General features: G+C 38.0%; 1 protein-coding gene across 3 annotated transcripts in view; it reads right to left on the bottom strand.

Annotated features, from left to right (window-relative positions):
• Positions 1 to 16,942, bottom strand: part of CEP70 (centrosomal protein 70) — a 70,210-nt gene that overhangs the window by 23,196 nt on the left and 30,072 nt on the right. For all 3 annotated transcript variants that reach the window (XM_049628754.1, XM_049628753.1, XM_049628755.1), the window contains 4 exons: positions 12,516 to 12,572; positions 2,429 to 2,516; positions 2,252 to 2,340; positions 1,159 to 1,233 (listed from right to left, as the gene is read on the bottom strand). In XM_049628754.1, the coding sequence (XP_049484711.1) occupies positions 1,159 to 1,233; positions 2,252 to 2,340; positions 2,429 to 2,516; positions 12,516 to 12,572 (309 nt within the window). The remainder of the gene's footprint in view (positions 1 to 1,158; positions 1,234 to 2,251; positions 2,341 to 2,428; positions 2,517 to 12,515; positions 12,573 to 16,942) is intronic.

Genomic DNA, 16,942 nt, shown 5'->3' with positions numbered 1-16,942 from the left:
TTTTTTTTTTTTTTAACGTTTATTTATTTTTGAGACAGAGAGAGACACAGCATGAACGGGGGAGGGGCAGAGAGAGAGGGAGACACAGAATCAGAAGTAGGCTCCAGGCTCTGAGCCATCAGCCCAGAGCCTGACGCGGGGCTCGAACTCACGGACCGCGAGATCGTGACCTGAGCTGAAGTCAGACGCTTAACCGACTGAGCCACCCAGGCGCCCCCCTTCTGTACTATCTTAATGTAACTAGTATGTCAATTCCTAGATGTCCAAAATATTTGCCTTTCTCTGTGGCATGTGTTGCCATAGGAAGGAAGAAACACAGCTGTCACTGAAAACGGAATCAACTTATGTTAATACAATTGATTTAATACATCTAATGCATATATTAACTCACATAGTTTTCAAAATATTTCCCCCCAATGCTCCCCACACTACCTCCTCAAGTTCCATTCCTGTGAATGAAAGAATACACCTAGATAATCTTCAGAAAACACTACTACTATTTGAAGGCCAACTTTTTCAAACTGCTCTGAGGCAGTTTGAAGCTCTGCTCTGCTTTTCAAAGTCAAGAAAAGTACCATTAAGTCATGGATGTGAATGGCTCACTGCATTCTTCCTACTACTTTTAAAGTATGATGAGTCTATGTATTATTCAGGCCATGACTGGCACCAACAAAAATCGGAGGCTTGTCATCTCTAATTTCAGTGATTCCCTTGCAATTCCTCTATGACTTTCAAAGACAATTTTCTGGTTAAAATCTCTGCCCTTGTTATATCAGGCAAATGCCTTTTTTTGTTCTTATTTAGCATAAGTATACAGTCAAATACAACACAGTAGCAACTGTTTTTAAACTGTGGAACCAGAAATATCCTTTTGAGAAAACACACCTTAGTAAGAAAATAACTTTTTTTTTTTTTTTAAAGTAGGTTCCATGCCCAACATGGGGCTTCAACTCACAACCCTGGGAACAAGAAACATGCTCTGACAACTGAGTCAGCCAGCCACCACTCAAAAATATCCTTCTCTGCCATTTTCCCCCATCAGTCTGGTAATTTCAAGCTTAGGCCACCATGAGGTAACCATGATGTAAACTTATAGGTAACAAAAATAATAAAATACAAAACCATAATGAATCTGTAACTTTGGTAAAATATAATTACCTGATGTTTTTCTTAAGGGCTTTCTCCAGTTTCTTCACCTGTTGTTTATAAAGTCTTAATTCATGCTGTGTGGGCCTATAGAAAGTAAGTCACATTGAATGCATTTAATTTAATAAGTAAAACTACAAAGGTATTTAATAAGATACACCATGTTACTTGTCACAAATATGCTTATTAAAATTCTTAAAATATTGCACCGAATTTCTTCTGTGTATTCTCTGTTCAAAACTTTTTACCCCTTTTTTTATTGCTGTTAATTATTTGTTCTTATAGTGAAATATTTCAAATGTACAGACAAAAAGAGAGAATAGTAAAACAAATAATGGCATACCCACTATTTGGCTTTACCAAAGTTAAATATTAACAGATTTGATTCAAATCCTCTTTTAACTAAAACATTATACATATAAGGTTCCATGTGTGGCCTTTGTGAGGTAACCACTACCCCAAATCCACTGTTCATTATTTCCATGCATGGTTTAAAATTTTTACTGCACAAATTTATATATTATTATGTGGTAGGTTTTTTAAACTTTACCTAAATGGTTTCAACTGTAGGTATCAGTTCCCTCTCCATTTAAGTATAATCTTTATGAGAACAAGTTATTTATTTTGGTCATGACACCAGAGCTTAGGACAGTGTCTAACTTACAAGAAGTATTCAACAAACTCTTGTTAAATGAAAAAAATCCTGACAACGTTCATTTCTTATTATTCACAGTCAACACGCAGATAGGTCTTGTACGCCATTTACATTTTTTAGTTCTCTTCTTTTACAACACAGGGATGAAATGAGATCATAAGACATTCCAAAGTAATTTGGGAATGGGAAACTCGTTTATATCAATCTGAATCTACTCTGTGTTCCTAACCACTTTTATCTTCTTCAGTGTGGGCTCCTATATTCTCACTTCCTTTGCCTACCTATGTGTTCTCGTTCCTTCTGCCATATGATATAACTAAAATGAGTGAAAACATGGTTTCCAGGATTAGTTTTAAAGTAAAGGAGCTACAAAGATACATTTAACACCCCAAATTCCAGGATGTATTTACTTTCCAAAAGTTAAGTAAAAATGATTTAAGTTTCTTTCACCTGGTTTCCAAATCTTTTTGGAGATTCAGCTTTTCACTTAGAAGCGCATCAATCTTGGATTTTGATTCCTTGAGTTGATTCTGTAATGACTTCAACACATTTCATAGAAAAAATAGTTAACTTTCCAGATTATTTTACTTCATAAAAAAGTACTTATTACTCATGTAGTCCCCATACCATTAGAAGGCCTTTATAAGTCAGTGAGGCATCGAAACTTCTGTAGTCTTTCTCTTCTTCTGACAGACTTTCATCTTCCTTATATACCCTGTGAAAAGACAGATCGTGTGTACTTCTTATGAAAAATCTATCTTCAATAGAAAAAATATAGCTAACAAAAATCAGTAAAGGCTTGATAACCTAAATATCAATTAAAATTTAAGCCAAATTCCCTACTTGTTCTCAGAGAGAATATTAGAACACACTACCCAGTATTATAGTATATATCTGTTCACTATCACCTTAATTAGAATGTAAAATCCATGTGGACCAGAACTTTGTTTAGTTCACCATTGTATCTCACTGCCTAGAAGAATATGGGGCATAAGAGGTGGTGGAAAAAACACTTTTTGAATGAATAAAAAAACAAAGCATATTGTTTTTTCTTCTACTACTTTTAGGTCACCAAAAGACCTATACAAAAAAAAATGCAAATGCAGAGTGGACATGGCAACAGATTTATCAGTCGCAATTCAAGTCTTGATACCATTAACCCAGTGCTATTTGAGTACACCAATCTCAGAATCTGTCTTCTGTCAGAGAAGTATCTGTGACATCTACCTCACAGGACTGGTGTTAAAAGTAAAATAAAAAATATGAAAGCACTCATTTCCAGGAAATAAGAAGTGAACCTCTAAGTCCCTTGCTTCCATTATCCAAGACCATTTTTAAAAATTTCTATCTAATTGGGAATGCAAGCTGGTGCAGTCACTCTGGAAAACAATGTGGAGGTTCCTCAAAAAACTAAAAATAGAACTACCCTATGACCCAACAACTGCACTACTAGGCATTTATCCAAGGGATACAGGTGTGCTGTTTTGAAGGGACACATGCACCCCCATGTTTATAGCAGCACTATCAACACCAGCCAAAGTATGGAAAGAGCCCAAATGTCCATCGATGGATGACTGGATAAAGAAGATGTGGTATATATATATACAATGGAGTATTACTCGGCAATCAAAAAGAATGAAATCTTGCCATTTGCAACTACGTGGATGGAACTGGAGGGGATTATGCTAAGTGAAATTAGTCAGAGAAAGACAAAAATCATATGACTTCACTCACATGAGGACTTTAAGAGACAAAACAGATGAACATAAGGGAAGGGAAACAAAAATAATATAAAAACAGGGAGGGGGACAAAGCATAACAGACTCATAAATGTGGAGAACAAACAGAGGGTTACTGGACAGCATGTGGCAGGGAGGATGTGCTAAATGGGTAAAGGGCATTAAGGAATCTACTCCTGAAATCATTGTTGCACTATACGCTAACTAATTTGGATGTAAATTTAAAAAAAGGTGGGGGGGAGGCACGCCTGGGTGGCTCAGTCGGTTAAGCATCCGACTTCGGCTCAGGTCACGATCTCACGGTCCGTGAGTTCGAGCCCCGCATCGGGCTCTGTGCTGACAGCTCAGAGCCTGGAGCCTGTTTCAGATTCTGTGTCTCCCTCTCTCTCTGATGCTCCCCCGTTCATACTCTGTGTCTGTCTCAAAAATAAACGTTAAAAAAAAAAGTGAAAACAACCCAAATGCCCATCACCTGATGATGGATAAATAAAATACAATGCATCCATGCAATGAAATATTATTCAGCAATAAGGAATGAAATAACTGATACATGCTACAACATGATAAATCTTTAAATCATCTTGTTAAATGAAGGAAGTCAGTCATAAAAGACCACATATTGTATGTTCCATTTACATGTAATGTTCAGAATATGAAAATCTATAGAGACAAAAAGTAGATTAGCAGTTATCAAGGGCTGGGGGCTTTGGGAAAAATTGGGAGTGACTGCTAGTGGTCAGAAGGTTTCTTCTGGAGTTAATAAAATGCTCTAAAATTTAGATTGTGATGAGGGTTGACAAATGTGAATATAGTAGGATATGTACTGTGAATACTAAGATGCTGTACTGTGAAAATATGAAAAGCTTTTGAATTTTACAATTTAAATGAGTAAATTTTATGGTGTATGATAATGGTGTATATCTCAATAAAATTTTAAATAAAAAAATAAAATAAAATTTCTATCTAATGAGAAAGATGGAATTAAACAAGGGGGCTTCTCCTAACTACTAATTCACTATAGAACCATTTTCCCTGGGGTAGTTTTTCAAATGTCTCTGACATCCCAAAAGAAAATCTGAGCCTAGTATATTTTATTCCTATGCTACCTTCCTTGGCTCTTTAATTGTAACCACCAAGTTAGGGAAATACTAACAAATAACTAGCAATTTAGGTCATGTAATCTATACTGAATTACTAACACTGGGCAAAGAAAAGTAAAGTTACATAGCTGAACACCTATCATTTTAAAATGTACTTTTCCTCTTTTTCAGAGATTATAGTGTATTTACAGTTTTCTAAGACTTCCAACTGGTTAACTTTTTTTTTTTTTTTTTTAATGTTTATTTTTGAGACAGAGAGAGACAGAGCATGAACAGGGGAGGGTTAGAGAGAGAGGGAGACACAGAATCTGCAGCAGGCTCCAGGCTCCGAGCTGTCAGCACAGAGCCCGATGCGGGGCTTGAACTCACGGACAGTGAGATCATGACCTGAGCTGAAGTCGGATGCTTAACCGACTGAGCCACCCATGCACCCCCCAGCTGGTTAACTCTTACATTTACATTTCTGCTGCCTTGATCGTCGCTTCAAGTTTGCTCGTGTATGGAGACAGAAAGTAACAGTCCACAGTATTCAGAAACCCCCTTCAAAGTCCCTCTGGAAGTCTTTGCACACCTGTGCCCTGAACTAGAGCCCCCAAACAGCGTGTCATAGGTGTACTGTGCAGAAGGGGTATAGATGTGGTGAGATATTCATCCCCTTCAGGCCTCAGAACAACCGGGTAAGGCTTGGGGTGGTCAGAGTTCTTGAGCCAGGCGCTTCTGGCTGCAGCTCTGGGTGTACCCCAGTGTGGTATCCCAACAGCAACTGCTGTCTCTCATAATGAGAAAAACTCTGAGCAACACCGCCCTTAATACATAGGTGTTAAGCAGGGGCTTCTGCCTCTGCAAGAGGCCCTGCCCCACCTGTCTTCTCCCCTTGGTCTTACTCCCCTAGCTCTATAGGTACCCACCTCCTTCTCCTGTGCTTCCTGTTTAGCCCATGTAGGCCTCCAAATTGTAGTCTCTCTTCCCTCTTTTTCTCCCCTCTGTTCTTTCATCTTCTTTTCTTCAGTAATAATATACTTGTCAAGTATACCCTTCTTTTACAATACTCCTGCTCCTTCAGGTGATAATAATACCCTATTTATAGATACCAAATCCACCCTGAAGTTGCTACAACCTCACTAGCAAGTGAGTACTCACTCTAAGAAAGACTGTTGTTTGTTTTTTAATTTTAGAGAGAGAGAGTCTGAGTGGGGGAGAGAGGCAGAGGAAAAGAGTCTTTTTTTTTTTTTTTGAGAGAGAGAGAGAGATAGGGTATAAGTGAGAGACATATAGGGAGACGGAAGATGGAAGTAAGAGGGGGAGGGGGTAGAGAGAAAGAGACAGACAGGGGGAGAGGGAGAGAGAGAGAAGCAGGGCTCACCCGGGGCTGGTGTTCACCTGAAGCAGGGCTTGAACTCAACAACTGTGAGATCATGACCAGAGCTGAACTCAGATGCTTAATAACTCAGCCATCCAGGCACCCAGAAAGGAGACTATTGGAATTTATGAAGTCAATGAACCCTGAAAAACCCTCTTCTCTGGAGACTCATCACTGCCAAGTTTAAATGACTTCTAATTTTTTCATCTGTAAGAAGATTGTTTATAATGTAGTTCCTATTTTCTTCCTTTCTCCTTCTCCCTTAATGAGAGACATTCAATCCAAATATCTGGCCTGAGCAACGTTTGTATAGGCCAAACTATCTCACTTCAGCTAGGCCTGTGATGACAGGATTGCTAAGTGAAAAAGTAATTCCTTTCCCCCAAGCTTCTCATTCCTCAACCCTGCATTTTTACTGAAAATTCATGACAACCAAATTCAACACTCCTCCCCATAATGGCCTCAATCCTTTTATCATTTTTAGTCAGACAACCCCAGTTTGCACAACTTCAGAGGCAACTTCTTATACCATATGCCACGTGGCAGATTTCAAATGATAGCTATGCTAAATCTTCTCTACTCTTAGTAAAGATCCCAAACTCTATCATCTATCCAGTCAGCAGTCAGCAAATGGCTGCCTGTGGGGTACATGCAGGCTGTGGATTTTCAAATTAAAGGTTTACATAACATAGCTATGCCAATTCATTTGCATATAATTTGCAGCTGGCTTTGGGCTTCAACAGCAGAGTTGAATAGCTGTCAAACACTATACAGCCCAAAATGCCTATATTATTTACTGTCTGGCACGTTACAGAAAAGTTTGCAAATGCCTGAATCTAGATTATAATTTACTAAAGACAGGGGCGCCCGGGTGGCTCAGTCCTTTAAGCGTCCGACTTTGGCTCAGGTCATGATCTCACAGTTGGTGAGTCTGAGCCCCGCGTCGCGCTCTGTGCTGACAGCTCAGAGCCTGGAGCCTGCTTCCAATTCTGTGTCTCCCTCTCTCTCTGCCCCATCCCCACTCATGCTCTGTCTCTGTCTTAAAAAATAATAAAAATTTAAAAAAATTTTTAAAAAGAATTTACTAAAGATACAGCTCAAGGGTTGGAAGTGATATTCCGTTTGGACAATATTTTGTTTTTATTTGGACAGTGTTTTATTTGGACAATGTTTTTTTATTTTTTTAATTTTTTATGAGTGGTTGATACATAATGTGTCACAATGATAGTGATTCAACTTTCATGTTCTCTATCCTCACAAGTGTACCTACCATCCGTCACCATAGCTTTTTACAGTACCACTGACTACATTTCCTATGCTTTCCCTATTTTTCACATGACTTATTCATTCCACTACTGGAAGCGTTTATCTCCCACTCCCCCTTTACCCATTCTGGCCACCCGTCCACTCCCCTTCCCTCTGGCAACCATCAGTTTGTTCTCTGTGGACATATAATATATTTTAAAATCATTGAGTTAATTGTGTATATAAAAAATCTTATTTATGGGGCGCCTGAGTGGCTCAGTCGGTCAAGCATCCGACTTTGGCTCAGGTCATGATCTTATGGTCCATGGATTCGAGCCCTGTACCAGGCTCTGTATTGACAGTTCAGAGCCTAGAGCCTGGAGCCTGTTTCGGATTCTGTGTCTCCCTCTCTCTCTGCCCCTTCCCCACTCACACTCTCTCTCAGGAACGCAAAAATAAACCTTAAAAAATTTTTTTAATAAAATCTTATTTATAAATATAACCTTGTAATTTTTCTCAAAACACTCCTAGGCAAATCTAGCCACACTGAGCTCACATTCTTAAAAGGTATCAAATGGCTAGAGTATGTAGTAATGGCCCCCTTTAGAAAGATGGTACATAGCTGTCCAATTTGCCACAGTCCTCACCTAACCTGCTTCCCTCAATTTCATTATTTTCTTGATTGTGTAAGCTTAAGTTTGCAACCTCTCAAGCCATTAAAATCTTCACCTTCCTTCCCTTTACTCTTACATACTATAACTGTACATTTTAGTGTCAAGTTGGCTAGGCCTTGGTGCCCAGATGTTTAGTCCAACACCAGTCTAGATAATGCTGTGAGGTATTTCTAGATGTGATGAACATTTAAATCAACAGACTTTAAGTAAAGGAGAACCGTTGATAATGTGGGAGGGCCTCATGCAATTAAATGCCTTAAGAACAAAGACTGAGACCCACAAGAAGGAACTCTTTCCCGAATCTGCAGCCTGCAGGCCTGCCTCAAAAGCACATGAACGAATTCCTTTATTTATTATTTTTAAATTTAATTCCAAGTTAGTATACTGTAATAATGATTTCAGGAATAGAATTTAGTGATTCACCACTTACATAAAGTATCTAGTGCTCATCCTAACAAGTGCCCTCCTTAACACCCATCACCCATGTAGCCCATTCCCCACCCAACACCTTACCAGCAACCCTCAGTTTGTTCTCTGTATTTTAGAGTCTCTTATGGTTTGTCCCTCTCTCCATTTTTATCTTATTTTTGAATCCCTTCCCCTATGTTCATCTGTTTCTTAAATTCCACATATAAGTGAAATCATATGATATTTGTCTTTCTCTGAGTGACTTATTTTTGCCTAGCATAATACATTCTAGTTCCATCCACATTGTTGCAAATGGCAAGATTTCATTCTTTTTCATCACCAAGTAATATTCCAGAGAGAGAGAGAGAGAGAGAGAGAGAGAGAGAGAGAGAGAAGGTGTGTGTGTGTGTGTACACAATACATCTTTATCCATTCATCAGTTGATGGACATCTGGGCTCTTTCCATATTTTGGCTATTGTCAATAATGCTGCTATAAACATTGGGTGCACATGCACCTTTGAATAGACAGTTTTGTATCCTTTGGATAAATACCTAGTAGTCCAGTTGCTGGGTTGTAGGGTAGTTCTTTTTAATTTTTTGAGGAACCTCCATACTGTTTTCCAGAATGGCACTCCCACCAGCAGTGCAAAAAGGTTCTTCTTTCTCCAATCTTTGTCAACATCTGCCGTTGCCTGAGTTGTTAATTTTACCCATTCTGATAAGTGTGAGGTGGTATCTCATTGTGGTTTTGATTTTTATTTCCCTGATGATGAGTGATATTGAGCATCTTTTCATGTGTCTCATAGCCATTTGGATGTCTTCTTTGGAAAAGTATCTATTTCTTCACTGGATTATTTGGTTTTTGGGTGTTGAGTTTGGTAGATTTCTATAGATTTTTGATACTAACCCTTTATCCAATATGTCATTTGCAAATATCTTCTCCCATTCCATTGGTTACCTTTTAGTTTTGCTGATGGTTTCCTTTGCTGTGCAGAAGGTTTTTATCTTGAAGAGATGCCAATATTTCACTTTTGCTTTTGTTTCCCTTGCCTCTGGAGACATGTCAAGTAAGAAGTTGTTGCGGCCGAGGTCAAAGTGGTTGTTGCCTGCCTGTTTTCTCTGTTTTCTCTAAAATTTTGATGGCTTCCTGTCTTACAGTTAGGTCTTTCATCCATTTTAAGTTTATTTTTGTGTATGGTGTAAGCGGTCCAGGTTCATTCTATGTCGCTGTCCAGCCTTCCCAACACATTTGCTAAAGAGAGTCTTTTTTCTATTGCATGTATTTTTTTTAATGTTTATTTATTTTTGAGAGAGAGACAGAGTGTGAGCAGGGAAGGGTCAGAGAGAGAGGGAGTCACAGAATCTGAAGCAGGCTCCAGGCTCTGAGCTGTCTGCACAGAGCCCAACATGGGGCTCAAACCATTAACTGTGAGATCATGACCTGAGCCAAAGTCAGACACTTAACCAAGTGAGTCACCCAGGTGCCCCTCTATTGGATTTTCTTTTCTGCTTTGTCAAAAATTAGTTGGCCATATGTTTGTGGGTCCATTCTCGAGTTCTTTATTCTGTTCTATTGATCTATGTGTCTGCTTTTGTACCAGTACCATACTTAGTCTTGATGATTATAGGTTTGTAATACAGCTTGAAGTCTGGAATTGTGATGTCTTCAGCTTTGGTTTTCTTCATCAACATTACTTTGGCTATTCAGGGTCTTTTGTGGTTCCACACAAATTTTAGGATTGTTTATTCCAGCTCTGTGAAGAATGTTGGCGCTATTTTGATAGAGACTGCACTGAATGTGTAGATTGCTTTGGGTAGTCTCAACATTATAATATTTGTTCTTCCTATCCAGGAGAATAGAATGTTTCATTTCTCTGTGTCTTCTTCAGTAGCTTTCATAAGCTTTCTATAGTATTCAGTATATAGATTTTTCACCTCTTTGGTTAGGTTTATTCCTAGGCATTTTATGGTTTTGGCGCAACTGTAAATGGGATCAGTTCCTTGATTTCTCTTTCTGCTGCTTCATTATTGGTGTATAGAAATGCAACCACTTTCTGTACATTGATTTTATATCCTGAAACGTTGCTGAATTCATGGATCAGTTCTAGCAGTTTTTTTGCGGAGCCTTTGGGTTTTCCACATAGTGTATCATGTGGTCTGTGAAGAGTGAAAGTTTGATGTCCTCCTTGCCGATTTGGATGCCTTTTCTTTTGTCTGATTGGTGAGGCTAGTACTTCCAACATTATGTTAAATAACAGTGGTGAGAGGGGACATACCTGTCATGTTCCTGACCTTAGGGGGAAAGCTCTAAGGTTTTCCCCACTGAGGATGATATTACCTGTGAGTCTTTCATATAGGGTTCATGATCCAAGATGGGTCACATGAACCAATTCCTTTAAAATAAATCTTTCTATTTACATCAATATATATCCTATTGGTTCTATTTCTCTTGAGAACCCTGAATAAACCTGAAAAACCCAGTTTTTCTGTATTAAAGGAAAAGTATCTTCCTTCTTTCCAAGGCAAATGATGCCTTCTCATTCATTTTTAGGTTACTTGGGGCTGTATGTGAAAGACTACTCTCTATAGGTTACTACAAATCCCTTGAACTCCAGCCAAATTGGCTTAATCACAGTGACATTAAAAACAAACAAACAAACAAAAAAAACCAAGAAAAAAAGCCTACACTCTTATACCTATGCAATTTTGCCCATAGCATCCAAGCAGTCTAAAAATGACTACCTTTTTTGCCTTTCTGCTTTCCCAAATTTTACTTTTCCTTTAAGCTCAAACACAACCCTCATCTGCTTTGTAAAGACTTCCCTAGTCACTCTATCCAAAACTATATTGTTCTTGTTTTAAATTCCTATATTACTGTCTGTTTTATTTTAGTGATTACTCTATTATTATATGTATTAGTGTTTTTTAATCTCTTATTATTTTTAATTATTAATGTGTTTACATTTTATCTCCCTTACTAGATTGTAAAATCTTACAAGGTAAGAACCATATCCAAATCATCCCATCTCTGTAGAATCTAACACCATCTAAAAGACACACTCTCACTTGGAAATAAGGAAGTCTCTGAAGTTACTTGATATAATGCTACTTTCTGAAAAGAATGAAACTAGGAATTGCTCTATCATTAGTTGTTCTTGTCTTTCCTTCCTTCTTTTTTCTCTCCATCCTGTCCCCCCGCTTTTATTTTTTTACACTGCCCAAGGTGCTAGAAGGAATCAACAACCAGCACAGCTCTGCTATTGGTCCTGAAGTGTTTCTGGAGTCATTATTCTCGGGGCAAGAATATAAGAACGGAGTAGACAATTTATCTGCATGTTTTTTAAAGTATATCAAGTACCTAAAACAATATGACACAAGGTAGGTGCTCAAATATTTGTTAAAAGAATTATTCCACCTATGAACAATGAAACAAGGGCCTTAGATACCCCTCAGTTATTTTACGTTAGTCAAAGACCATTATCTTTATCTTTACCCTTATTTTTTAAATCAGAGGTTATAAGTGTGTTTTACTCTACATGTTTGATTTTTCACTATGACATTTTACCTTTATCTCCTTTAAGTCTGTATACTAATTAGTTTGGACTTTGTTAGGCAGCTAGTCAAATCTTATGTACCCTGTGGATACACTCAGTAACTGTCCAGTGGCTAGATGACATAGAACAAATTATAATACTTCAACAAACTAAATACTGTTTCTTCTGTGACCAATATTTTGGTGACTGTTAAATACACATATCTTAAAATAAATGCAATAAATTTTAACATAAAAAGTCAAATGCAGTCTTCAAGATCTTTATAAAAAAAGGAAATCATGGTTATATTAGGAAGATTTCCAAAATATATTTAAAATTTCATGAGATTATAAAAAATTTTGGTGTGATTCAGGACTAGGTAATAACTTTAAACACTGTAATACGGGGCACCTGGGTGGTTCAGTTGGTTGAGAGTCCAACTCTGACTCAGGTCATGCTCCCATGGTTCATTGGTTTGAGCCCCACGTTGGGCTCTGTGCTGACAGCTCAGAGCCCGGAGCCTGCTTCAGATTCTGTGTGTCCCTCTTTCTTTGTCCCTCCCATTTGCGCTTTGTCTCTCTCTCTCTCTCCAAAATAAATAAACATTAAAAAAAAATTTTTAATAAAAAAACTGTAATACATGATTAGTCTTACCTTTGTTTATGAAGTTTTCTAATTTTAGATTCATAATAATCAATTAGGCAAAGCAACCTAGAAAACAGAAGATAGACTTAATTTTCAAAATTTGGTATTGGAGCATTTACTACTATTGTCTCTACATAACTTCAGATTACAATGATAAATGTACCAGCAAGTTTAAAAATTTGATTTTTTTTACCCGAAGCATTATACTAAGCCATATATTTTATATTAATTTCAAAGTATAGGTTTTAAAATAACCACAAACTTCATATCTCGACATATTAAATGAATATTTTCCTTGTCCCAGCAGTTCTACCTTTAGCAATTGCTCCCACAGAAATATTTGCTTAAGCTTGGAACTCAAAATGAACAAAGCTATCCAATGCACCATTATTTACAAGAGTAAGAACCCAGAAATAATCTAACTGTTCTTCAATAAGGAAAAGTTAAATAATGACACATCTGCTCTATAGAAAACAATGAAGCACAGAAGAAATGATGTAAATTTCTATGTCCTAATAAAAATTGATAAGGAACAAAAGTAACGCTGCATAGCAAAATGTAGAGTATTACTCTACTTGTTTTAAAAAGAAATAATTTTAAGTGACGTTGTCTTTATCTTGAATAAGAACTCTGTGGGTTGTTTTTTTTGTTTGTTTGTTTGTTTGTTTTGAGAGTACATATGGGGGAAGGGCACTGGGAGAGGGAGAGAGAGAATCCCAAGTAGGCACAGCGTGGAACCTGATTCAGGGCTTGATCTCATGACCTGAGCTGAAATTAAGAGTCAGTTGCTTAACCAACTGAGCGACCCAGGTGCCCAACTCTATGGGTTCTTAAGTGGGGGATAATACCATAACCTAGGGGATGGTTCTAGTTGTCACACTAACTAGTTGAGGAGAGGGAAGGATCTTAAAAGTTCATCAATGAACTCACAGCCCTACTACACAATGAACCATCCCCTGCAAAATGCCAATGGCACTCCTGTTGTTAAACCCTAGGAAGGACACAAACTAAAGTATTACAAGTGATTATCTCTGGAATGTGGGAATTAGGAGGGGTAAGCAGATACATAATATTTTACTTTACACACTTTTATACGGTTTGAATTTTTATAAACGTGCTGCATTTGTAATTTTTAAAAACCCTTAAAAAAATAACACTGTTTTCACATTATTCTTTTTTTTTTTAATTTTTTTTTTTTAACGTTTATTTATTTTTGAGACAGAGAGAGACAGAGCATGAACGGGGGAGGGTCAGAGAGAGGGAGACACAGAATCTGAAACAGGCTCCAGGCTCTGAGCTGTCAGCACCGAGCCCGACGCGGGGCTTGAACTCACAGACCTGATGATGACCTGAGCCGAAGTCGGTCGCTTAACCAACTGAGCCACCCAGGAGGCCCACATTATTCTTTTTAAAGCAAGAATTCATACTTTTTTTCCATCTGAAGAAAATTACTCATCTCTTTTTTTCAGAGCTTATTCAACCAATTGTGCTCTTACTATACAACTTTCTGGGTTATTCTTTCTCTTCAATCTTTCTCTGTCTCAACACATACCAGCTTTCCTATTACCCGGCAAAAACGCTTTAATTTCTTTTATATCCTTCACAAACCTCCTCACCCCCTACTTCTCCCTTATGCCACCACTCCATCCCTCTTTTTCTTCATAGGAAAGTTCACTCATTCTGATTGTTTACCAGATACCTTCAATAAACTTTTCAGGAAGACTTACTGTGTGTCAAACTGAGAATTCTGAGCAAGACAGTGAGAAGGCAAACACATAAAATGATTAGGCAGCATATAACACTTCTTATCACCTCTCTTTCCTGAAATACTTTTTTTTCCTTAGTTACCCTGACGCCCAAAGGTAACTCCTCTTTTCCCTCTTCTTTCTTCCTCTATCTGATATCTGGAAGGTCTCTGGAGTTCGGCCCTTCTAATTGTAGGCCAAGTATCTCTACATGGCTGATGGAAGGTACCTAAGCACATGTCCATACATGAATTCATCATCTTCCATCCCTCTTCCCCAAACCTAGCTTGAAATTGGGCTATTTTTGAATCCTCTCCTTCTTTCAGTATCTGCAGCCAGTTAGTCTGGACAATTACTGTTCATCTTTGCCATAGTTTCCTTTCTTTTGGCTCTAATGCAGGCCTTTGCGATCTCCAACCTAGACGACTACAACTGATTAGTAACTTGTCTTTTTGTCTCTGGGTTTAATTTCTTTGATCAGAAATCCTGAGGGGGGGGAGGGGGGTGGTTCCTGCTATATAGTAAGCAGAACCCAAACTCTTCAGCCTGGAGTTTGAGTCCTTCACAAAGTTCCAGCACACCTCTCCATATTGTCTCTTAAGACACTTACCATCATCATTTTGTGCACTCTACACTCCAGACCTCTTGGACTACTTGCTATTTTCAAATATATTCAGTTTTCCTGCCACCATGCTTCTCTAACTAAAATACGTTTCCTTCATCTCTACCTATTAAAATTCTATAGCTCCTAATAATCAAGTTTATAAGTTACCTCCTTCATGAAGCCTTTTTGGTCATTCCCATCTTCCTCAAAGGAAACTAATCTCTTCTTCTATCATGCCCACTTGGTATCCTATTTGCCCCACCATTACAGCACAGACCACAATCTGCCTTCTATTTTCTATGTATGTTTCTACCTACCCAGCTAGATTATCAAGTCCATAGTGGCAGGAAACATGTTTTTACTCATCTGTGTATGTTCTATACTGTTTTGCCCAATGCCTTTGTAACTTTTAAAAATAGCCATAGTGGTTCCAACTCATGTATTACTAATAGGGTTAATTACAATTTTTTAAGCTCTGTATCTCAAACTGAAAATTAGCTTTATTAAAAATCCAATAGAGAATTTCCAGGTCATCAAATTCACACCTGAATTAGCTTGACTTCGGATGGCAAATAAATTCTCCCAATACTTCTCTTTCTCTTGCCCTCTTACTCACTCAAATTGGCTGGTTTCTGTTCTTGTCTTCATTCCCTTTCCTCCTTCATTCCTCTCTTATATGCCTCTTTCTCCCACTATAATCATTTCCCTTTCCTTCTTTTAGTTCTTCCTTACCCCTATTTTTCTTTCTTACCCCTGTTTTTCTTTCTTTGCTTCTCTCTTTTTTAAATTTATTCACACCTAGGAGAGCCTTGGTGGCTCAGTCGGTTGAGCATCTGACTCTTGATTTTGGCTCAGGTTGTGATCCCAGGGTCATAGGACTAAGCCCCACATTGGGCACCATGAGCCTGCTTAAGATATTCTCTCTCTCTCTCTCTCTCTCTCTCTCTCTCGCTTTCTCTCCCATTCATGCTCTCTAAAATTAAATAAGTAAAATAAAATAAAATAAATAAAATAAAATAAAATAAAATAAAATATTGGGGTGCCTGGTTTGCTCAGTTGTTAAGCATCCTACTCTTGATTTTGGCTCAGGTTGTGATCTCATAGTTCATGACATCAGGTCCTCCATCTGGCCCCATGCTGACAGCAAATAGTCTGCTTGGCAGTCTCTCTCTCCCTCTTTCTCTGCCCCTTCCCCATTCATGCGCGTGCGCTCTCTCTCTCTCAAAAGAAATAAACTTAAAGAAAAAAAAAAAAAGTAGGGCATCTGGGTGGCTCAGTCACTTAAGTGTCAGACTTGGGCTCAGGTCATGATCTCACAGTCCATGGGTTCAAACCCCACATCGGGCTCTCTGCTGACAGCTCAGAGCCTGAAGCCTGCTATGGATATTCTGTGATTTTCTCTCTCTCTGTCCTCCTCTGCACTCTCTCGCAAAAATAAACATTAAAGGGGTGCCTGGGTGGCTCAGTCAGTTGAGCGTCTGACTTCGGCTCAGGTCATGATCTCACAGCTCATGAGTTCAAGCCCCGGGTCTGAGGCTGACAGCTCAGAACCTGGAGGCTGCTTTGGATTCTGTGTCTCCCTCTCTCTCTGCCCCTAACCCACTCGCATTCTGTCTCTGTCTCTCTAAAAAAGAAAGAAACATTCAAAAAAAAATTTTTAAACAAACATTAAAAACTTTTTTAAGTAATAAAATAAAATTTATTTACACCTATCTCTATATATTTATGGTATCTTAATTTTAATTTTTAAAGTTTTGTCCTTTTTATTCCTTCAAAAGGATGAAAATTATATATATGTATTAGCTCTTAATTATCAAAATAATCTAGTCTTAACTCATTTTTAATTTATATGAGAACTCATTTATTTTTATAGTAAAAGAAATATAATTCTATTATGTAAATATATAAGACTAGTTAAAATTTAATTCATTTATCCTATTAAATGAAAAAAAAAACATGGTGCTACCTTTTATACAAAAAGATGAAATACGGGGGTGTCTGGGTGGCTCAGCTGGTTAAGCATTCAACCCTATTTTGGCTCAGTCATGATCTCACAGTTCATGAAATCGAGCCCCACATCAGGCTCC

This window comes from Panthera uncia, chromosome C2 (assembly GCF_023721935.1).
Source record: "Panthera uncia isolate 11264 chromosome C2, Puncia_PCG_1.0, whole genome shotgun sequence".
Lineage (NCBI taxonomy): Eukaryota > Metazoa > Chordata > Mammalia > Carnivora > Felidae > Panthera > Panthera uncia.
Note: the sequence above shows the minus strand (reverse complement) of the source record. Positions and strands in the feature narration are given on the sequence as shown.